The sequence below is a fragment of the Hippichthys cyanospilos genome, chromosome 9 (genome assembly GCF_059441005.1).
Source record: "Hippichthys cyanospilos isolate Australia breed blue-spotted pipefish chromosome 9, RoL_Hcya_1.0, whole genome shotgun sequence".
NCBI classification, from domain to species: domain Eukaryota; kingdom Metazoa; phylum Chordata; class Actinopteri; order Syngnathiformes; family Syngnathidae; genus Hippichthys; species Hippichthys cyanospilos.
Genome location: NC_142377.1, coordinates 12,844,446 through 12,869,451, shown reverse-complemented (window position 1 = coordinate 12,869,451; position 25,006 = coordinate 12,844,446). Strand labels below are relative to the sequence as shown.

The 25,006-nt window shown below is 39.5% G+C and overlaps 1 protein-coding gene across 2 annotated transcripts; it reads left to right on the top strand.

The window, feature by feature from the left end:
* Window positions 1-216: 216 nt before the first annotated feature.
* Window positions 217-24,848, top strand: slc4a8 (solute carrier family 4 member 8). Of its 2 annotated transcripts, XM_088422848.1 has the most exons (25): window positions 217-484; window positions 8,754-8,835; window positions 10,188-10,337; window positions 10,699-10,834; window positions 10,994-11,154; window positions 12,102-12,278; window positions 12,834-12,925; window positions 13,108-13,265; window positions 13,348-13,435; window positions 13,541-13,687; window positions 13,768-13,868; window positions 14,826-15,000; window positions 15,100-15,233; window positions 15,308-15,553; window positions 16,624-16,729; window positions 17,043-17,204; window positions 18,467-18,580; window positions 18,654-18,815; window positions 20,410-20,661; window positions 20,745-20,813; window positions 20,978-21,151; window positions 21,227-21,358; window positions 21,438-21,541; window positions 22,116-22,221; window positions 22,346-24,848. In XM_088422848.1, exons 1-25 carry the CDS (start codon window positions 446-448, stop codon window positions 22,349-22,351), a joined length of 3,273 nt encoding a protein of 1,090 aa, XP_088278974.1. In that variant the 5' UTR covers window positions 217-445; the 3' UTR covers window positions 22,352-24,848. The 2 variants fall into 2 exon arrangements, with proteins under 2 accessions (XP_088278974.1, XP_088278975.1); XM_088422849.1 differs by lacking the exon at window positions 22,116-22,221.
* The last annotated feature ends 158 nt before the right edge of the window (window positions 24,849-25,006 follow it).

Here is a 25,006-nt window from a genome sequence, read left to right as displayed (position 1 = left end):
TAACGAGAATCAATAAAAATTCTAATCGTGTCTATTTGGCTGGGTAGCAGCAGCCCCTCTCATCCGCACTGTCATTGGCTGATATTCCGCATCCTTCGCTCCAATTGATCGAGGCAGAGCCGCTCTCCTCATCCTGAGCTGTGATAGGCTGGTCTTTCACGACGCTGCATTGTGTTTCTCACAGCCTGGACCAGGACCAGGCAAGGGAGCGCAGGGAGGGGGAGCTGGAAAGCGCGGCCGGGAAAGCATCAGCCTTGCAAGGGATGTGCAATATCATTTTCTTCATCCGGAAGGGATGTCGACACGCGACGTGCTAGCAGAAAGCCAAGCTATTGGGACCAGCTCTCCGCTGTTTTCTTCTTAACGTCTTGTGCAACAAAGCGAAGGTCCAAGGCGGAGAAAGTGTCACCTTTGCCGCGTCCAGGTCAAAGCAAAGGCCACCAGCATGCCCGTCCAAGAACCTGACAGCATCCTAAGCTACCAGGTACACCAGAGCATGATGCGTTAACTATTAGCCTGCACGTGCACAGCTATTAGATTTGAATTTCTCAACATCACGTGAACAAAATGTGTTCCGGGAACTTTTTAAGCACACTTCCCATTTGCACCTAGATTCAAAGCGCGGTGAAACGTTTTACGTGACAAGAAATGCTCCACGTGATTAAGTTGAATCCAACTATCGGCTGCGGAGGATTGTTGACATTATGACGTGCGAGCACATGCGCTCAAGTCATTTTGGCAGGTGTTATCACGTTGCAACACGGTGACGTCATTGATGCGCGTTAATTTGATGTGCTTCTGCAAAAGTCGCCACCATTGCAAAAACGTGGATTTCCCCTAGTGGCTCCAGTCGTGGAATTTCAAAGTTACCCTCAAATGACCTTGACGCCATTCTCTGCCGCTGTGTGCATGTGCGAGCAGATTATTAGTCATTTACGGCAGTGAGGTGAAGGAGGGCATCTTAAGCATATACTGCAGCAGGCTGCATGTTTTCTTGCTTGATGTTTGATGAGAGCTGCAGTCAGGTGCTGATGTGAGGGACGGCCCATAAGCGGAGCGAAGCAATTCAGCAGCGTGGCCATGCCTATAATCAATACTGATGTCACAGTAAGGCCTATAGATAAATGGAGATGAATAAACTAAAAGTCAATTCATTTTTTGGAGTCCCCTTGAAATGTGCATGTAATTTTTACATATCCTGCACATGTAATATGATATCCGCCCATATTCCACACCCCTTGTGCTCATTAGGATTGCGGGTGTTTTAAGGAAAGTTGCTTCCAAAATGTAACCTTTTAAATATATCATTATCCATTGAACAACATTTTTATTGTGAAAGTAGCTTGGGTCTATGTGGAACTACACTACATGATAACGATAGCTCATTGTATATTTATTTTAGAGGACAAGGAACCAAATTTGGTAACATACTCTGTTGCCTGAACTTCTGGGAAGTAGGTAGTTTCCCTCTGGGAACCTCTATGATCTGACCAGAGCCTTCCAATCAAAACAAAACAACAAACATGGCTTATGACGTCTTTGTCCACTAGAGCGACATTCCATCCAATTATGCTGAGAACTTCACCGACTGTAATATATGAATACAGTAATAATAAATATAGTCCTTGGACGTTTTCAGTTCGGTTCACATTTTCCATGGCACCACTTTTCATGTGTGCCATCAGGTTTCTTAACCTCGATAAATATGGAAAAATATTAATGCAAGTTCTTGAGCAGGTAGCTAGGACTTGTAATATATTTAGTTGAGTTGTGACCTGCTTCTTCATGAGTTTAAAAGAGAACCTACACAAATGAGCCAAATGCATTCAGATGAATTGATGCTGTAATCATCTTCTGCTTTTGGGTGTTTGAAAATGATTTGAGCGGAAAGTCACTCCGTGGAATGGAAGCAATATACAGTACTCTAACCATCAGATGTGAGAAATTAAAAAAAAAAAAATAGGAATATGGGCTGGTCCAAGGTTGAATAATATTATGGAATATTCACTGTGAGGCTCAAAGATAAACGCATTACAATAAATTATGCTGCTGTTATGAATCGTAAATTTGTCCCAGTTTTAATGACCTCAACAATCATAGCTCTTTGTCTCTTTTATTGTAGCAGTTTGGCATATCTCCCAATAAACTTTCATTTTCATAAGTTTAATTTGACAATGAAATTTTGCTATTATACAGTATTAGCTATACAGTTTACAAAATGCATTCTCGTTCATTAAAACAGGCCTAAATGTGCTAAGCGCGCAAACAACTTTTGATGGTCTTTAACTGATCCTGCGAGAAATGAAGTGTATTTGAACACCTCTCCAATTCTCATTGACTGCCCCAATCCATCATGCAGCCACAAAATCCAACTAAACTAATCTTAGCGGCGCTAAAACAATTAGAGGTGGAAGGCAGGGGAGCGCAATGGAACATGAGGCATTGAGCGAGGTGCACACGGAATGACTCATTCTGCCCGTGGGCTTAAGCAGTCGTTAGAACGCCGGCTCTCGCCTTTCCTGTCCGGCTATCACATCCTGTCATGTATTGATGAGCGAGCCCCTGTCACACATCTCCAGTTCTCAAACACCCAGCGTGGATTTATGCGATAGGATGCGCGTGTGTGGCCGCGGCACGGAGAGGCCGCCGTGGCTGTCGTCAGGCGCCGACCTCGGTCTGGAAGTGACAGGTCCAGTTGTTTGAGTCAGGATTTGTGTCCCCCTTGTCAAATCAGGGTGTTTCATTGAGAGGAGAGGGGTGGAAAGAGTCCACGGTGATTTACTTAAAACGCACTTGACAAGTGCTTCATTAAATAGAATCAGATCTGCCAGTTATAGTACAGTAGGGTCAGCCTGCTGCCAGAAGATTTTTTTCATGTTAATCTGCTAGTCTTCTCTCACTACATCAATTTGGTTATCACACTATTAGGGACTAAATACACCAATCCGACATAAACCAAATATAACCGACAAATAAGGCGTATGACGAAGTTTGACGGTTTTCCGTGGTGTTATAAAGTCACGTCAGGTAATACTGTCTACGACCAGTAATGAGCATTTTGTTTTGTTTTTTCGCTTAATCCAGTGCTTCTCAATTATATTTTTGCAAGACCCCCTCCAGGAAAGAGAAAATGTTTCATTCAATGCAATAAAGAAATAAATAACAGGAGTGGTAGTTTTATACGAAACAAAATTTATTTGGTTTATTCACGCTTCATCAGTGAAATATGTTTTGCTTTGGAAAAAAGGCATGTGCTTGAAAAACTCTAGCTTTTTTCTGAGCCTTTTGGATTGGCAAAAGAAAAATAAATCCTCTGTGTTTCTATTGTTTAAGGCTGATTGAATAAATCTGAATCTGATTTTGTCATTCAAGTGTTTGGAATTATCAGGTCATTTGTGACCCAACTTTTTTTATTTAAATCTATAACCCCAAAGACTTGTTTGTCCCTGTATTGAATTAATCTGGGTTAATTTTGGCCTAACTTTTTTTTTAGAGCGCCAGCTATCTTCTACAGACTATTCTTGGAGATTTACATTGACCCACAATGAAAGAGAATTTTATGTGCTAGAATGCACTCACACAGAGCCAAGAAAAAGCGAGCTGTATGTTTTTTGTTTTTTTTTATTGCGGACTTTCAGTTAAAACACACCAACTGAAAAATGGTTTTGGACATGGCACATAAAATTTTAAGAGGAGGCTAAAATGGGGGAAAAGTGACACTGGCTTATTGAGATTTGTGAAGCTTTTTGAAATTGGTCTTAAAAATCTATATCCATTTTGTTGGAGTTTTGATGAATACATCTATTCTTTTTTCACGGGACTTGGACATACTCAGATATAGATATATTAATTCAAGCGGAATAAATAGTTTTGTTACAGCCCTCTTTTTGCATGCTATAAATGTACAGTAGTTGCATACCAAGAAATCTAAAGTGTGCTGTATTAGTATGCTCTGATAGCTTATGAATAGAAGAAACACGAATCACGAGTGATTCAATACCGCAGAAATAAACCAAAATTCGTACTCTGGTAAGCGGTGATGCTAATTAGCGCTTTGGCGAATTTAGCTTAGCAAAACCTTATTTAGAGGGGATTTAGTTATCTGCTGGGGCTGAAAACCCCCCACAGATCTTCTATAATGCAATTGTCTCCATGCCGCACTATTTGATGGGCCCCAACATGCCTCATCCCATCACAAGTCTAATGGCGTGAACGGGAAAGCACATTGATTGACCCGCTTATTCGGAAAGGACTGGGGCTCTTTGGTTGAGAGTGAGCGCCATGGAAATCAATGCTGCTCTATTTGTTGGGACCAATTCAATGTCTTTCAATGACAAGAATGTTCATATATTCAAACGTGTGACATAAGTTGCTTCGGTTCTATTGATTGCATTACGTTTGAATGGTAACAGCATTGCAGGCCTCCAAAACAAATTAAAACTGTGATGACATTATAGGTTGCATTTCACACTTGTGTTTAATGTGTTTCTGCATCAAATGGTGGCTTAGCAGCATTCTTAAATAACTAGGTCACTGTGTTCTGTTTCTCTGGTGTAATAGTCATAATATTCTTTTGGGATGTATTCTAAAAAGCAGAATAATTATCATGTCTTTTATCAGTTCCTCTATCTAACAAAAGGTGAATGATGTCACCAGTCTGTTTTTGTCCTTTATTTGTTTCTCCTGTTATCAAAGGGCTTTAAGAATAGGCTAATCAAGTGCTGTTGGCTTAGGTTATTAGATTTGGAAAAATGTGTTATTGCTAGAGTTTGTTTGGGCAGATGTCTTTTTGTCGGCAGATGTCGACAATTTCGAATTTAAGCGGTTGCTAAACAGGAGATCCAACTGTCAGCATGCCCGAGTTTAATGTATTGCAAATGTCTCATTTCAAGGAAAACTGCACATTATTGGCCGTTTTTCTTTTGGTTCCTGTGCACTATTTCTACTCTAAGATGGCGTCGTTAAAAGAGGATGAATATACAAAGGAAGTGTCTCAAACTGAGTGGATTAATATTCAGCACATTGTTTTGCTGTCGTTATATATATGTTTAAGTGGTTAACTTCTTTTCATACTTGTGTGGCAGTTGTAGTTAAGATGTCTTTGTTAGTTGTTCTTTTGACGTGGCTAGTATTATATATATATATATATATATATATATATATATATATATATATATATATATATATATATATATATATATATATATATATATATATATATATATATATATATATATATATATACATTATATAATAGTGTTATCCATTGCAGTGGTCTGCGAATTAAGGTGTGAGTATTTGTGCATATGTGAAGGCAGTTCATGGGGTTTATGAGATTCTTAACAGGGATCTACATCTAATTCAATACTTTTTACTGCTGTCGTTTTCAAATTAAGAGCAAATTAATTGGCACATGAAGAAACTTTTGTTTCCAAATCACATGAAAATGAAACATTTATATGCCTTTGTTTTGTTAAATTTGTTTTAAACCGTTGTGCTTTGTCATTAGTAATCATTTCTCAGCAGGGCAACCAAAATAACACATGATGTTGTATGATCTATCTTTTGGAGCTGCTGAATAAAATATGCCACAACAAAAAATGTAGTTCCTAACTTTTTTTTGTCTTTTTTAAACTAGACACAACTACTGCTTTGTATTGGCTAAGGGACGCTTAACTAGAAAAAAATTCACAGAAGTGCAGCACTGAAAATACGTTGAGGACCTCTCATCTGTGTGCATTTGCAGTTTCAGAAAAAATAACATGTTTTTTCCCCATTGGATTTAGCTAGATCTCTGAATTAAATGCTCATAAAACGCAGTGCAGTTCTAAAAACGCCGTCGAGCACATAAACAATTATATCTATTCTCATTACCATGTAAATATTCACAGTGCAGCGTTGAAAAAGTATGCTAACCCCAAGTCTAATGACTTTCAGACAATTTTAATTGGAGAAGTTGGCTATGCTGCACAGTTCTCACCAGTACTCACCCTTAGAAAAACAGATTTCCCATTTTAATTGACATTTACAGTATCCATTACACATAATCTCTTTTCACTTCCTGTTGCACTTGAAGGAGACACAAGGACAAGGCAGACATTTTGCTGAGAATAATTTGCATGGAAGCGTGTCCGTAATCTGCATGGAAAATGAGTTTTTAGTCAGAAAGCTTCCTCAGTCGCGTTTCGCCGTTGTTGAGTGCATAGAAAATATTCGGTTGCCGGGAGAAAGAAGCAGGCGGCACAAACACACAGGATGTGCCCCGTCAGTGGAAATGTGCACGTGTGTCCACAGAGGTACGTGCGCTCACCTGCAGAGGAAAAACCCTTGAGTGTCTTGTGAGCCTTTAATTATGTGAAGCACTTAAATGTGACACAAGGGAGGTGAATGCTGAATGATAGGGAACCATTAACCCGCACAGAGGAAAGAAAAACAAAAACGTTCGCATGAATATGCGATTAGGTAAAGAGAAGCACACGGCAGAACAAAAGATGGAAACGGCAACGCGGTCACGGGGCCTTTCATGTGTGTGTGTGTGTGCCTTTGAAGCAAATACATCCGCAATTGACGATCTGATGCAGCATTGCTATTTCTGGGACAAAGACCTTTCATAGTCTCGCTCTCATCATGCTCTCTTGTTTGGTGTTGATATCCTTGGTAAAGCTCCAACTCTAATGGTGCCTCCAGCTTGAGCTGCAAACCCACACACTGCATATGGCTTTCACTTTGCCAGCCACAGCTGCAATGACTGATAACGCTGAGTGTGTGTGTGTGTGTGTGTGTTGGGGGGGGGGGGGGGGGGGGTGCGTAACATCTTTTCTATTTTAGCACAGAGATATATTCATATGAGAATACTAATAGCAAGATCACAGGCGCCTGCTTGGGCTTTACTAACATTTCTCACTCACAAAATCAATGAGTGAACATCTTTGACTATTCATGAAATTTTCATTTATTGGCTCCAGAGTAAGGGATGCAGCTGAGCATTTTTATTATCTGGGTATGCTACAAAAAGGTATAATTGAATGTGGAGTATTTGGATAAACAAAAATAATTATATGAGAACACAGGTACACTTAATTATGAATGACCAACTATTTTTTATTTTTATTTTTTAAGATTTTAGAAGATTCTAACTCTAATTATATCTAATCAACAGATTACAACCTGAACCAGACTTGGCCATCCATGATTTAGCACATGCGTAAACCTATTGAGCCATCTACACATCTTGATTAAAAAGTTAATATTTTGTCTAAAATCAATTTCATAACTAAATTACTTTTCATGTACAGTAAAAATGCATTTTTCCAACAGTCGTCACCTGAAAATGACATCATGTGCTTAAAGGGACAAGGTGTAAGTTTTTCATTAAAAAGGAATCAATTAAATGATTGTACTTTTCAAAAACTTGCAAATTAATGTGTTCTCAATGACCAACAGTATGTTTTGAATATAGTCATAGGTTTAGTTATCATGATATTTTATGGGGGGGTAGAACTTCTCCGGAGGCGGCCATGTTTGTTATAGCTACAGAGAATGGTAAATGCCACACCTGCAGCACCTCCTGCTGGCCGTAATGAAAAACTGTCCAACTCTTGCACACTATCCCTTTAAGACTCAGGTAACAACCTATCACAGCTCAGTTTGTGACTATAACACAACCAAACCCAGAAAACAAGTGAGCCCTAATTGGTCGTTACCGGAGTCTTGAGCGCATCTGATGTCATTGTCAGTCAACAGCATGTGCAAAACTGGCAGAAAATTCCTCAAATTTGACATTTAGCAAGTATGAAAGCGCTTTAGAATGTAAACACCGCTGCTTCAATCACATCCCGATTGTTTTATTTCATTGTGGTGATGTATGAAGGCGTAACTTTGTTATTGTTGAAACGCTTTTCAACCTACCTATAAAGAATTGTAGCCTGAAATTAGCACACAATACAAACTCGATCGCAAAGGCCAATGAAAGCATTGTCTAAAAAGAGACAGTTTCGCTATTGAAATGTTCAAGGTAGGCACAGTCAGAATAACAGCATGATTTTGGTGACATTGCAGAGTTAACGGCACATTTCTATTTCAATTGAAAAACATATTTCATCACCTGTCTTTTTATTCCGTCCTCACACTTCACCTCCCACTTACACAGTGCAGTATTAGATGACGAATCAGCGGTCGGCCGCAGCATGGCTTCTCCAATTAAAGTCTTGTTTGAACAGAAAATTCTCTTGAGATCGACTTAGTCACAGGCTGGAGAAAAGATGGCAAAGTGTAAAATCACATCCAATTAAGCTGTCTACTTGGCTTTTGCATTAAAGTACTCTACAATTTCATTATATTGACATATTCTTTTGTTTTTCCTGGCGTAAATGAGCAAGCATGTTTTCCACTGAGATTTTAACCGGCATATTACCTCTTGACATGACAGCTTCAAATGTTCTCATTTCCTGACTAATTCAGACTCGCAGGCCTTTTTAATGTCATTTCAGGAGGATGCATTGTGAACATTACACCCAGTGAGCATTGCATTAGTTAGTCATTTAATAGTGCAATGAAAAATGACTTTGACAAACCGCACAAAATACACTGTTGCATTTTAGTAGGTTAGAACAGGCTTTGACCAAATGGAAAAAGGCTCAGTTAGGACATTACGACCTCAGGTAATGGTCTTTCAAAAGAGTATGCTCAGTCGCTTGAATGTCAGCGATGAGAAACATGACTTTAAAAAGGGTCGTTTTGTGTGTGTCATTCAGCGACCAGATGAGGAGGTGGTGATCGACCAGGGTGGGACCAGCTCAGTGCTCAACATCCACTATGAGAAAGAAGAACTTGAAAGTAGGTACAAAAGCGCAACTTCAAGCGCGTTCTCAATGAGATTTCCTGAAACGAAAACGCTAGACATCTACAAAATATTGGTCATCGGATGGCGAGATCGGAGCATCAAACTGAATCTGACAGTCTTGCCGACCCACCTCGCAACCTCTAGGGGGAAATTTGCACGGTGGCAGCAAATTGCTATGATTTGCCGTGATGCACTTTCTGAAGGAAATACTATTCCTTGTAGGAAATGTCTTCTCTTCTAATTCTGTTAAAGTGCATCTGGATCATTTCTCTTCAAGTGAAAGTGACTGGTACTGCGACGTGCATCAATATCTACCACAAATCAAAAACAAATGCTGACACTATATAATGACCTTTCGGGACTTCAATAGCTGCTGGTTTAATGACTTTTTATGTTTCTGTTATATCATCTGTAAGAATTATGGAACCCGGGAAAGAAGGATTTTTTTCTTCAAGACACATTTTCTATCCCAGTTGACTTAGCAGGCGGGGGACACCTTGAACTGGTTGCCATCCAATTGCAGGGCACACAGAGACCAACAACCAATCAAGCACCCAACCACACCTATGCACAATTTAGTATGTCCAGAAGGAAAAATATATATGGCTAAAAAAAAAGATATTAATGTATCTAAATACGTTTTTAGTTTCAATGGGCTTATCAAAAGGAAGTTTTCAGTAGCTAGCGGAACCTATTTGTCGAGACAACATGTGTGCAACCATACTTACCAGCAGGGGGCAGGGTGACATGGTGTCATTGTCAGCCAGTCCTTCCTTCTAATTTCTGTCATTCATTGCCCAGCAATTTTTATGTCACATTCTAATGAATCTGAATCAATCCCACAATTTATACTGATGCATTGAAGGACTTTGTGCCTTCCTTCAAAAACGTGCTAATATTTCAAATTGCATGAATTAATTTTGATTTGGCTACTGGTTTGGTCCGTAACGTGTCAGAAAATAGACAGAAATGTTGATTATTGTTGTAAAAGCAAATTGTATTTTTCTATTTGACGTAAAGATAATCAGTCTGCCTTCATGGAGGACTACAGAAATCAGCTAACATGTAATTAAATGTTGAGCATTTGGATGGTTTTCATTGATTATCAAAAATTGATTTATCATCAATAATTTTTTTGATTGACATTGCACCCCTACACCTAATCATACTAATGTTACTCAAATGACAAGGTCACAATATTCAAATTATTACTGTGAAGTCAGAATTATTGATACAGCTCATATTAGACTTTATTGTGTCATGTAGGTGTATACAGTATGATGGTGTGTTCGTTGCTTCCTTTGGTAAAGCAAATATTGAATATCTTCGGTCATCTTCTTTTCAGGCCACAGGACTCTCTTTGTGGGTGTTCGAATGCCCCGGCAGAGCCACCGACACCACAAAGCTCATGGCTCTCGGCATCGTAAGAAAGACAAGCGGACGGGAAGCATTACAGCGCCACAAAGCGCTGCAAACGAAAAGACAAGCTGTCACGGTACGCAAAGAAAGATGTTTCATTCAGATTGAGAGACTTGGGACAACTTTGCTAGTTGATCTGATCAAAAATTGTTACTTAAAATTACATCACACATCATTGCTATCAATACTGTTGAACACACACACACACACGGATGCCCCAAGGCCCAGATTGACAAGCCTGCTAATTAGCAGGATATAGTTTGCATGCATGCTTATTTGCACAGACAATACTTATCGGGTACACGCCATAGGATGCAATCGGAAACATTTTCACTCAAGCATCTACATATAAGCGGTGTAAAACGTGTGACACGTTTCGAGGAATGGCAATTCAAATGAATCGGGACAAGTTGTCACACATGTCGTCATATTATCAGACACGCCGTCCCAGCGGGTCCAGTTCATTCTGGGTGCCGAGGAAGATGCTGAGCACGTGGCCCACGAGTTGTTCACAGAGCTGGATGAGATCTGCGTGAAAGATGGCAAAGATGCCGAGTGGAAGGAAACAGCCAGGTCAGTATTTTCCTCCGGGAGCCGTTAATAAAAGCTTCTGGCGGCTCGGCAGACGCGGGTTCAATTTCCTGATCAGGAAGAACTCAAGTACACTTTCACACCAAACGCAAAATATGGAGGAAAAAGGAACAGTATTACTGCCACTGGTGTCTTTTTCAGGTGGCTGAAGTTTGAGGAGGATGTGGAAGATGGCGGCGAGAGGTGGAGCAAACCGTACGTGGCTACGCTGTCTCTCCACAGTCTCTTTGAATTGAGGAGTTGCATCATCAATGGCAGCGTGTTGCTCGACATGCACGCCGACTGCATTGAGGAGATTGCAGGTGCGTAATGCCATTCCGCCATTTCAAATCATTAAGACTGGTAAAGGCCTGCATTAACAAATATACTGTTTGTCAAATTCATACTTGAAATGTTTCTATTACGTCACGGATTCAGATGTAAAACATCTAGAATTTGGGGGTTAAAATTTAGTTACAAAATCTATGAGTGGGGTGCACTATTTCTAGAGCAGGTCCATTGGCTACTCGTGTGGCCCTCGGGGCCTAACTGGTGCCTACTTTTTGCTGACCCCTGGATCCCACCCAAAAAAATGGGTCAGTAGGAAAAAAAAATAAAGAAATCAACATCGATCATTTCAGTGAGTTCATTTCTTATTTAGACTTTTGATGTATCATATCAACCTAAGTGTGAATTGTGTATTTTCAGCCGTGGTTCAGCTGTCCCCATGTTGGTGGTTTAATTAGCAGGCCTGATTATACTTGCGCTGAACTCAACACGTCAGCACTGGCCTTGAGATGTGCTCAGACTTCATGTGGAGTGTGTGTGCGTTTTTGTGTGTCTGAGTGCAAACATGCACACTGCCTGACAGTAAAGCAGGAAAGAAAAGTTCAGTTAATGACTCAGCATTTCATAAAGGACAAAGTGGAAGACGAGGCAATAAGATCAAAATGCGCTGATGATTGGTTGGACAAGTCAATTATTAAACGATGTCTTGAGAAATATGACACTAGCAAAATACATTAAAGAAATGGAATCCCTGTTGGAGGATTTATAGGATTCATTAACTTGGTCCCAGCAAGGACACTCACGGCCCATTTCATGAGGTACACCCGCAGTCTTACAAGAACTCTACCAAACATCCTGAAGTTATTGTTGTTGTCGTACTTAAAAATGCCAAGACAACTACAATCATAAATATGTCGTGTGATACCTTAAAATTGATCATAATGTAATTCAAGCTTTGTATTCACACGTTTCTATCCACCAGACATGGTCCTGGACCATCAAGAGGCATCTCATGAGTTGGATGACAGCGTGAGGGTCAAAGTGCGAGAGGCCTTGCTAAAGCGGCACCATCACCAGAACGAGAAGAAGAAGAACCTCATGCCCATCGTGCGCTCCATCGCAGAGGGGACTCGAAAACAATCCGAGCCCCACCTCACAGGTTTTCATTGTGCATTTGATTTATAGTCAACCATTAAAAGCAATGGCCCGTGATCTAAGCCAGTAGTTGTCAATTGGGGCTAGAGTACCCTTGAGGTACACTTCAGAGATTGCGTGTGTGTATTTCTGGGCCCCACTGTTGTTTTGTGTTGTGTCTTCTGGTTTTTTGTATGACTACAGATGGAAATTAGCATCTCATCAATTCGCTGCATTCAGTTATGAAAATATATACATATCAGCAAAACTGATTTAATGTATTTTAATGCAATAAGAGGAACAGGACTTTTTTAATTGAGAGCAAATTAATTAGAACATTTAACAACTTATTGCTAAATTGTGTTTTTGTGACTCTACAAACTATAGTGCTTATGCCTTTTACTTTGTTAAGTTCTGCCATTACTGACACAATTTTCCGGCAGGCAAGCCAGATATATAATAGACATTTTTGGAACTACAAATACAGTTCCAAAGTTTAGTAAATCAGACATGGGTGGCACAGCCCTCTTTTAAGTATTTTTTTTTTTTTTTTTTGTCCAAACCAATGTTTTTTCCCCAGCTGGGTCAGCAACATCTCCCCAATCTGCACCTCTTACGGAGCCCGCTAAAAATGGCGCGGGACACGAAGGGCACCAAGTGGACCTCACTAAGGTACGTTAGCATTTAGCGCATGATTTTTAATGGTCCAATGCATATAATGAGGGCTGTGTTTTAGTACTAGAATTATTTGTTTGCAGGTCATGTTTAGGAGTCTGTCAGCAACCAAAAATTTCTGCTGAAAATTTAAAACAATATTCCAGAAGATGACTATTATCACAACTGCTATTTGTCAGGTGGACCTCCATTTCATGAAGAAGATCCCAGAGGGAGCAGAAGCCTCCAACGTGCTGGTCGGAGAACTTGACTTTCTGGAGAGGCCCATTGTGGCCTTTGTTCGCCTCTCGCCAGCTGTGCTGCTCACCGGCCTCACCGAGGTCCCGATACCCACCAGGTGGATAGGAACACCTCTCGACATTCAAGTAAACACCACCTCAATTGTGTACACTCGGTACTATTATCTGTCATCGTTTCAGGTTCCTCTTCATTCTCCTGGGCCCAGATGGAAAAGCTCAGCAATACCATGAGATTGGCCGCTCGATGGCGACCATTATGACGGATGAGGTAACGTTTGCCCACAATTTACTCCGCTCACCAAAATCAAGCCCACTACTGTATCTTGGGAGCGTAAATATTTGTCCAATGTGTCTTTTACATCTCTGTGGGCAGATCTTCCATGGTGTAGCTTATAAGGCAAAGGACAGAAGTGACCTCCTGGCTGGAATAGATGAGTTCCTGGACCAGGTGACCGTCTTGCCACCGGGGGAGTGGGACCCTTCTATTCGTATAGAGCCACCCAAAAATGTCCCATCTCAGGTACACAATTTTTTCTGCTTTGATTGGTGCTCTACAAAAGCAAATCATTGATGATCATTTTTGTTTTTGTATACTTAAAGGAGAAAAGGAAGATGCCTGGGGTCCCTAATGGCACAGCTTACCAAGTAGACGAAGATGCACATGCTGAACACCATGGACCTGAGCTGCAGAGAACTGGGAGGTGTGTTCATTTCTACCAGTTATGCTGGTTTCAAATTAGTGCTCCATATAGGCTGGCGTGATGAACATTCATGATGACACACAGTTACCTTCGCTACTGATGAATTTTAATGCTTAAATGGCCATTGGCCACCATATCTGTTCGTCACACTAACATATGATTTTTTTACATTTTAATTTCTGACATTTGCCTGGAAATGAACTCAATGCATTAAATCTTCTCTTATACTTGTGAGACATTTTGTGTGTGGGGGCTGGGTGAGATTACTGGCTATTAAGTAGTATTCCTAGAAAGATGCCAAATTTTCTAAGACCATCCCTCGCATATAACATATTTCTGGTTAGTTTTTCAAAGGTCGTAATTTTATTTTTTTGGTCATATCTTGGTTTATTGTGGAGTACTGTGCATTATCAAGAAACTAGTTGAAGAAAAAAGAAAAATAAAGAGAAGCAATACATTTCTAGGTTATTATTAGGTTTGTAATTGAGATTTAGAAAAAATAACAACTTTGGGTTTTTTTATAAATTGGTGTCCTGGTATTTGTGTCTATATTAAGCAGAAAAGGCAAGGACTTTTTTCAATGATAAGTTCTTAGTTTGGCCATTTAAGGGTTAACAAAACATACTGACTCAAACGGGCTGTTTTATTCAACAAATGTATCTCTTCGACCAAAATTTATGGGGAGAGATTGGTCTTAAATCAAAGTAGTGTGCAGCTACAGTTCAATAAAAAATGTTGATCACCCCAAAAAAAATCAAAGTGTATCATTCATAGTTAAGTGCAATTGTTTTTTGTTTGTCTTCCGCGTTTATATTTGGTAGAAAGAAGAAGGAAGAAAGATTGAAATGAGGATAGGATATCTGCCAAAAATACTCAATGATTACCCACGTGGTATTTTGCATTGGTTTTCCAAAGACGTCATTGAGAATATTGTTTATCCGTTTGTGTTGTGACCAGATTGTTCGGTGGATTAATAATGGACATCAAAAGGAAGGCTCCTTTCTATGTGAGTGACTATAAAGATGGTCTAAGCTTACAGTGCGTGGCCTCCTTCCTCTTCCTCTACTGTGCCTGTATGTCTCCTGTCATCACCTTTGGCGGTCTGCTTGGAGAGGCAACAGAGGGGCGCATTGTAAGGACGAAACACTCGCACGTATTGTCTGCATGAGACGACAACACATTCACACACATTAGTAGTTAATTGTTCACAGGATGCGCTTTTTTATTCCAGAGTGCCATCGAGTCCTTACTTGGTGCATCCATGACTGGAGTGGCCTACTCATTGTTTGCTGGCCAGCCTCTCACAATTCTGGGTAGCACGGGACCCGTCTTGGTGTTTGAGAAAATCCTCTTTAAGTTCTGCAAGTAGGCATCGTAGGAGCGCCAAGTCAAATCTTTGTTTGTTGTGCCTGATGTGTGTTGTTGATTTGACTCTTTAGGGACTACAACTTGTCCTACCTGTCTCTGAGGGCCTGCATTGGCCTGTGGACGGCACTGCTGTGCCTGTTGCTGGTTGCCACAGACGCCAGTTCTCTCGTGTGCTACATCACTCGCTTCACAGAGGAGGCCTTCGCCGCGCTTATCTGCATCATCTTCATCTACGAGGCCTTGGAGAAGCTGTGCCACCTGGGAGAAATCTACCCCTTCAACTCTCACAGTGATCTGGACCAGCTGACGCTAGCATAGTGAGGAACACGATTTCAGAAGTTTCAGAATTGCAAACAGACAGATACTGTCCATAGAATGACATGGACTGATGAGATTTTTTTTTTCCAACTATGATTGGGATCCAACGAATCAATTTTAGGACATTGCTGCATTCTCGCTCTTGCTCTCTTCTCATTCGGTGTTCACATGTTATCGGTTTACAGTAGATTGAACGTAGAGGTCAATCGGCAAATAAACGATTGCCAAAATGCTTCTGATAGTTGATTTGTTGCTTTGAAAACTGAAATTGTCCAAGCCTCTCCACTGTTGAATCAAAATATGGTGTTTGCAAACATCTGTTTTTAACTTTAAAAGACAATGATCAATATTTTTGCCGATATTCCAACATGCTACAGCATGAGATAAAATCAGCAACCAAGTCAAATAGCTTTTTTCTGCCACTTCAATCTGAAAAAAAAAGACCTGTTTTTAATTAGGGACATTTTTTTTTAATTCCCTTTTTAAATTTGATGCCTGGATGGACAAAACAGTCAACAGGTTAAGGGATTATTATTTAAATAATAATAAAATAAATAAATACCAAGATATAAAAATATATATTTATATAGAATTTTATAAAAAGCATTCAAACATTTTTAATCAATCAAATATTTGTATAAATGTTGTTAATTTTGACATTTTAGAAACAACTGCAGGTATTATTTTATAAATAATAATAAAATAAATAAATACCATGATATAAAAATACATATTTTTATAGAGTTTTATAAAACGAATTCAAACATTTTTAATCAATCAATTATTTATATAATTGTTGTTAATTTTGACATTTTAGAACCAACTGCAGTTAGCTTCTTTTTGCATTTGTTGGTGTGACTTAGATCAGTTAAAAAATAAAAAGAGGATGAGTGAGCCACATCGCAACTAGTTTTTGCATTATTCGCATTGGTTAACTTCAATTTTTGCTTTAACGTAATTTAAAGTAAAAAACAGTTGATCAGAGGTCAACAAAAATGTTGTTCAACTATGCATTGTTCTATTTTAGCAGATTCCGATGCACTGATTTTTTATTGTGTTCTCTTTTTAGTTGCCGGTGTACAGAGCCCATTGATCCCAGCAATAAAACTTTAAAACTGTGGAGCGAGAGAAACATTACAGCGTCTTCTGTCCCTTGGGCCAATCTCACTGTCAAGGTACCAAAAACACACACGTGCACGCACACACGTACACAAGCACAAAATGCACTTGCACATGCGTGTTTGTATTTGTTACCAAGCTTTTGACCTCTTCCTCTTCTCTCAAGCCATTAACCTTTCTGGGGGTTAACAGTGATAAGGACATTTCATCGATTAGCTTTTCTTCACTGAGCACAAGTCTAGTTTGTCTTGTGAATGCTCAAAGTACGGCGCTCCAGCGGTCACTCATTCACTCATTGGAGCTGCTGTTTCAAGTTCTTCTCAGTTCTTTGCTCAAATCATGTGAAACAAGCTCTTGCTTTTTCTACAGGAATGTGTGAGCCTGCAGGGACAATTTGTAGGGACGTCTTGTGGCCATCACGGGCCCTACACCCCAGATGTTCTCTTCTGGTCTGTCATCTTGTTTTTTTCCACTTTCTTCATGTCGGCATTCCTCAAGCAGTTTAAAACGAGTCGCTATTTCCCTACCAAGGTAATCAGCAAAATAGACACACACACACGCATACACTGATGGGGAAGGTTGTTGGGTTCTGAACTGTCGCGATGTCATTTTCAGTCAACGGCAAAATGGTCATCCCATGAGATGGAAATAAATAGATTGATTTTGCTGCTCAATACATATTCCCAAAAGCAATATTCATCAGAATGCCGTGTTTATACTAATGGGGACGCATAGAACATATAGTAAAGAAATGCTTTACTTCTCTGTTAATTGTACTGTACATGGAAAAAATATTTGGTTATATAATTAATTACGGACATAAAATTTACTGTTGAAAACGGCAAAATAAATTTCGCATCGCTTTAAGATCTCATTCCAGTTTCTGAATCCAGTTGGTTGTTGTCCCACTTGACCTCAGTACAAGTGGAATGCGACATTTGAGTAAAAATAAATTTTGGGGGGGGAATCATAAGCTAAATTTAGTGCTCAGTTGGCAACCTCTCTCAAGAAAAGGGTTGTATCTTCAAGTAAAAAGATACATCTGGTCTTTGCTTTATGGAGGTAATAATAACATACTGCGTTCATTTTTGTTGATAACTCATATGCGCCTTGGCACACCTACTAGCGAGTGACAGTTTGGTGGCAGAAAGTAAATTGAAAACCTTATGTCTGCTTTGACATTATTATAGTTCCCGTGCAATGTAGCGAGCTGGTCTAACATGGCATATTTAATTCATAAATATGTAAGCATTAAACTCTCTGAAGCATTATACGTTTAAAGTCACCCTACTGGGCGGCACAACTGTGGCTGGCTTTGATTGATTGTGATAATGTCAAGTGTAACCACTCCAAACCGCTCTGAACGGGTCTAACCTGGCCCCAATGCAGAGATGTGCCCATGATTTAAATGAATCAGAAATCCAAAAAGTGTTAATATTGTTTTTAAAAAAAAAAGGTTTAAGTTGCTTTAAGTAGGAAAAAAAATTACAAAAGTGATCACTGACCACCAAACTGGAATTTATTACAATATTGTGACTTCATATACAATTTGCCTGGGTAGGGCCACTTGTGTTTATGTTATAAAATATTGAGTTGACTATAACTAACACTAGTGCGTGGGCTCTTATAAAAAAAAAAAACTGTAATGTCTCTTAAGAACTGAAACTAGGAGCTTGCTGATTCCTTGAGAGACACTTGCCTTTTTAGACCATACTACTAAAATAATATTTATTGGACTACAGGACAACATTAGTCATAGCCTTTCTTTGAGTGTTTTTTCTGTACGCAATCAGGTGCGATCCGTGATCAGTGACTTTGCCGTCTTCCTCACCATCGTGGTCATGGTATTGATCGACTACATCTTAGGAGTACCTTCCCAGAAGTTAAAGGTGCCCAGCAAATTCCAGGTAACTGTGAAAATGCTCACATTTAGGTAAGTTGAGGTCCAATTCTATTGCGGTTTGTGAATGTGTTCCTTAGCCCACCAGAGATGACAGAGGGTGGCTGATCAACCCAATTGGACGGAACCCCTGGTGGACACCCCTGGCCGCCTCTATCCCTGCTCTTCTCTGCACCATCCTCATCTTCATGGACCAACAGATAACTGCGGTCATCATAAACCGAAAAGAGCACAAACTGCTGGTACTTCAATTCATTTCACTTGTATTTGATCCTATGTGTTGTTGAGCCTCAAATTCCATTTACGCATGTACAGGGGAACCTCGTGTCCAGATTTCATTTATTTCAGATTTTATCAAAGAAAATCACGGAAATTACGTTATTACATAACTCCCTCAACGTCAGCCATTTTCAAAATAGACATCCAATTTAAGCACACTGACTGCTCTTTCAAGGCCCTCGCAATATTGTATTTGATGATTATGTAAATGCAAGATTAGATTCTCTTTCTATTAAATAACTTAAAAACAAGTTTGCTTCACATTGGGGCTGTCACTATCTAGTCATTTTAAATCCGTTTATCCTAGTGAATATTCTAATGAATTTAAAAAAAAGAATCTACTACATTTGAATGTTACTTTATTTTTTCTAAATAAATGTGGAATTTTTAGACACACAGAATTCTCCAATGTTTAGCAGCCACGATTAGCATTAGGCTGCTAGCGATTACTATATAAGGTCAACAAAAACCCAACATTTGTTTATTTCACACATACATAATGTTATATAAACATTACGGCTGTAATAGTGTTCTTAAAGTCACATACTGACGATGCTTCAACAATATTCCATGAGTAAATTTGAAAGTGAAGTTGCCTGTTAACTACCAGGAGGTCAATAACTTCTTTATCTTCTTCTTCATTGTCTTCTTCTGGTCAACGAGCAGACTGGGCACATTTTGAACAAAATTGGAATGCCTAAAACCAAACCACTATAGATTATTTTTGTAGGGACAGGTTATATTCTCAGATTATACAGATCTAAGGATTTTGGGGACCTTCTTTCTTTTGCTTTGGAAAACTCCATGTGCTAACATTGGGTAGAAGAGTGGTAAGCATGTCCGCCTCACAGCACAGGGGTAGTCGGCTGGATCCCAGTTCCGACCTTTCAGTGTGGAGTTTGCATATTCTCCCTGTGTTCGCATGAGTTTTCTCCGGGTACTCCGGTTTTCCTCCTACATTCCCCAAAACATGCATTGTAGGTGCATTGAACAGGCGTACCCCCCCCCCCCCCCCCCCAAAAAAAAAAAAAAAATGGATGGATTGGTGGTAGAAATAGCATCAGCCATTTGGCCACTAGGTGGTGCACAAAGACAAGGAATGGAGTATTATGTCAAGATGGTCTTTGCATAAGTTTTTTTTTTTCAAAGTACTGCTACAGTATGCCTTTTCCACCTTCCATTTGATTTTTGTTTCTTTATTTGGAAATGATCCCAAACTTGTGATATTACCCGTTTGTTTAAGGTGTAGTTCCCCCTTGCTGCCATTGCAACACCACGCGCGTTTGCAAGAATAATCCATGTAGAAAATTGTGGCCCAAACATGGTTCCAACAGACTTTTGAGACTGATATTTTTAGTCGACCTGTTTTTAAAGTCACCTCACCTAACTTGGTCCACTTTTTTTCCTGCCCTACTTCACTGGACCGCTTACTAAAAGTGCTCTCAAACATCCTCTTTTTGTACAATTAGAAAAATTGCCACCAGAAACTGTTTTTGAGTCTTACATGTAGCGTGAGACTGTTGTCTAACTCTTAATGGTTCTCCATTTGTTTCCCAGAAAGGTTGCGGGTATCACTTAGACCTCCTGATGGTGGGACTGATGCTTGCCGTATGCTCCATCATGGGTTTGCCATGGTTCGTAGCCGCAACTGTTTTGTCCATCACTCACGTGAACAGTTTAAAACTGGAGTCGGAGAGCTCAGCTCCAGGAGAGCAGCCTCGTTTTCTGGGTATCAGAGAGCAGAGGCTTACTGGACTCTTCATCTTCTTGCTCATGGGATGTTCTGTATTCATGACTGGAGCGCTTCAGGTACGTGCTGCCACCCTCTGGTTGTCGCAGGAATTTGCGCCAGAGACTTGACGAAGATGTCATAAATGTCGTCTCTTACTCAGTTTATTCCAATGCCGGTGCTATATGGTGTATTCCTCTACATGGGAGCTTCGTCCTTGAAGGGCATCCAGGTACTGCGTTATCTTATGCTCAACACACAGCTCTTTAAAGTATCTACAGAGGAGATTTCACATAGAATTTGTAGATGTCGTATTACTGTGGCTGGCGACTGTATGGCTCAATTAGATAGAGTGTGTTGCACTTATGCATATACGTTTTGAATGCTTGGCCGCAGTTCTTTGACCGTCTGAAGTTGTTTGGGATGCCGGCCAAGCATCAGCCGGACTTCATCTACCTGCGTCACGTGCCCTTGAGAAAGGTTCACCTCTTCACGCTCACTCAGCTGACCTGTCTCGTGCTCCTCTGGGTCATCAAAACCTCACCTGCTGCTATCGTTTTCCCCATGATGGTGAGGTGACCCAACCCAAAATGCGCCATCAAATGGTTCCATCATTTTTTATTTATTAATTTTTTTTGTCTGCAGGTGCTGGCTCTTGTATTCATACGCAAACTACTGGATCTGTGTTTCTCCAATCGGGAGCTCAGCTACCTGGATGATCTAATGCCGGAATGGAAGAAAAAAAACCTTGATGATGCTTCTAAAAAGATTGAGGAGGTCACTGAAATGAAAAATATAAAGCTTTGTTGAAAAAAAAATACTCAAATGCTGGCTGCGCGTGTTCCTGTTGTTGCAGGAGTCTCAAGTTATGCTCAGTGCAAAAAGTGAAGACACTTCAATTGTTCACATTCCCTTGGAGAGCAGTAGACCAGTGCAGGCCTCCAAGGCCCATGATCCCAGGTGAATGTAAATCCATGGTCTTAAATCCAGAATAAAATTTCACACCCTGCCGATTGAGAGTGGAGAATCTAATTCTAGTGTGGTATTTTCTCCACAGCTATTATTTAGCTTGCCTTCATTTTGACATTATTATTAAGCCTTTTCGAAAAGGGCTTCCTCTAAGCTAAATGTGATCGGCTCTGACAAAAGGCTTCTTATGAGTCAAAAAAATATTTTTAATATTTATTTGTTGCAGTGAGCATTCATTCAAAGAAATTAGGTTATTTGTTGACAGCTTCCCCCAACATGCTAGTTATGAACACGCTAGCTAATGGCCAAAACAATTGCTAAAATGCCTTTATAGTCAGTCAAATAAAAAAAACATACTGTATATATATATATATATATATATATATATATATGTATAAAGAAAATAAATATAAATGTTATATAGAACAGACTTAATTGTTTTTCATTGCTTGGACATATAATTGAGTGTGTTTTTGGGTCCATCCTGTTTGTTTTAACACTGTCCCTTCCCCTCCCTACGTGAATTTTGAGCTTCTTCTCTTCTTCCCACCTCCTCACTCCCCAGGTGTGATCCCTCTGATATTAATATATCCGACGAAATGTCTAAAACCACCATGTGGAAATCTCTCAGCTCCAATCAAAAGGACTCTCGTCCTATTTCTGCTAAGAAGGCAAGGCTTGACCCTGAGCGGAAACGCTCTCACTCTGTTCCCTGTCTCCCTCCATGTTGTTTTAGTAGCTCCTCAAACAAAGTAATCACACTTCTCTCTAAAATGGATTTGTTTGCTTTTGTAGGATTGAAGAGATCGCCTTCATTGATGAGTAAAGATGAATGCAGTGCGCGCAACTGTGGCACGTGAAATGTCCTTCTGGAGCCAATGATGTGATTTAGCTGCTTGGGACCACCCGAGCAATTTGGGAAAGTCTTTGTCATCATGAGCAGCTCCACACAACACTTTGGAGTGCTCATGAACACACACATGCAAACACACAAACAAAGCCAAGCGGGTACGACTACTTCTAATGCAGTCTGATAGCGAGATGATTGTGAGTGGGACATAGTCTTATGTTTCCAATAACCATGAAATGAAAGTCATTAGAAGCAATGACATTTCTGCACCTTTATCTGAATGTAAAATCTTATTGGGTCTTCCTTGGCCTATGTGCCCCATATTTTAGCAAAATTAATCGTTTTAACCTGACATGCCGAGTAATGAAGGCATCGGAAAAATGACATGACCAATATAAATCACACAAAACAATTTTCTGTCAAAATCTGCACTTAACTTAACACATTTTAATATTAATGTGAGTCAATGTGTAATTATTGATATAGTATTTTGGAGGTAATTTTATGTTATTTGAAAAATGCAAACCCAAAGTAAATTTGTGTCCAAATTTTACATGCACTGGCATTGTAGAAGCTAGACTTTTGAAGATTCCCATATGAGAAAGTTGGGTCTTCACGTTAAGCACAGCAATACGTTTACACGTTGACTTGTTTTCAGCTTTATTCTTAAGTGGACTCTCAAATAAAAGGGGGAGGGAATTCCATTTGTGGCAAACTGTTTGAATATTATTTTAAAAAGTAGAATGGAAATATTTTCCGCAATTTCCCCTAATTAAATGCAATGTGAAGTTCTGTCATGTTTCTGCGATGATATACACGTTAAAATGTAAATAATACAAAATCTACATCAATGGAAGGAGCCAAAAGTAGTGTCTTATTCCTTTACCTCAGACAAGTTTGTTAAAATTCCTGCAAGGCACTTTGGATAAAGGACTTTGGATGTGTTGGAGTCGTGTAGTCAAAGAACAGGAATTGTGTAATGTCTGCTTTTTTTTCTGACAAGGTGGGGATGGGGGAAGGGGGGCTATTTAAGCAATAATTTACCCAAAGTCCATCCGGACTGATCTGCAAGGATCACAGTTTATAGTACGTTCTTGTTCATCAGGGATCCTTTTCTTCAATTCAATCTTGATGAAACTAGTGAAATATTTAATTACATGTGAACAGTGGCACATTTTCATCCATCAGACTGCTTCTACTGTCACATACAGATCTTCTTTTAGGGGGGGGGATGTCATACTTGATCCGCACACACTCCAACTTAAATGAAAACTTCCTTCGTAGTAGCACTTTCTGTAGATAAGTCTACTGTATGATGTTTATTTTTTATTCCCCAAGAAACCTATTGCTCACCATGACCTTATGATAACCATTACAATCATTTATTTTTGCTAATGATTCTAACCTGGTATGTGTCTTGACTTTCTGTATATAGCATAACATGGTTGGTGGTGTCATAGAAAAGCTGAAAAGGCATTTGTTTGCCTCAAAATGACCTTGAATTCAATAAACTAGAAAAGTAATGTGAAAGTGATATAAGTTCTGTGTCTTAGAATTTGCCTTTAATTCTCTAATAAGTAGGATACACTTTTTGTTTTATGGTCTTTTGCTCTGTGTGTCTTTTCAATTAATCTCTCGCTGTATCATGTTGTAACACTTTCTTCTTGGACTGTTAGTTTTGTATCTACATGGTCGGTACTGTCAAATATCTGTAAAACATCTGAATGTTAATACTCTGTGTGTATACAGTATGAGGACCAATAACTAAGGTAATCATTGCCATGATGTAATATTCTTACTATTGTACAGTACATATTCAAAGCCACAGGTGAGTTGAAATCCAAAGAGAAAAACAAATATATATGAATATAAAACGTTTAAAAAAAAACTATCATACACCAAACCAAACTCTTCAGTGATGTGCGCTAAAAAATTCTCTTTTTTTCCCCATGTAATGTGTCCTGATTTGACATCATAATGTATTTGTGAATGTATAGCTGGAACGTAGCGGAATTTCGTCAGATGTACTCGCTAAAAATTGTATTCAGTAGAACAACCATCACCTCCTGTAGCATCGTTATTGATTGTTTTTAAGCATCACAACTTCACAAGCTAAACATTGTCACAATGAACTCGGACTGTTCTTTTCTGTATACATAGTACAGTATAGTGTACAGTAGTGAAAAATACCTGCTTATGATCATGTGTAGTCAAGCTGTGCATTGTGGCGATTGACGTGTGACCAAGGTCAAGAGAAGGCAGTGTAAAGTTGCCAGAGGGAAGAGGGATTGTACTGTTGTTCAAATGGAGCCATATAGCGTGAGTGCTCACTCTACTTAACTCAAAGAATGTTTCAGGCTAAAGTGTACATGTTTTATATGTACGTGTATGTAATGTTGATTTTTGAATGATGTAAAAAGAAAAAATAAACGACACAATTCAATCTCACGCAGTTTGGCCATGGATTCCTTTTTATTTTTTAAACAACATTTGCATAATACATAATAATGTAATACCAATTTCCACCACAAGGTAGCAGGCAGGAGTCACCAAAGACTGAAAGCTCCAAACAACAAGAGCATGTTTTGGCCTGTGCAACTGAATTC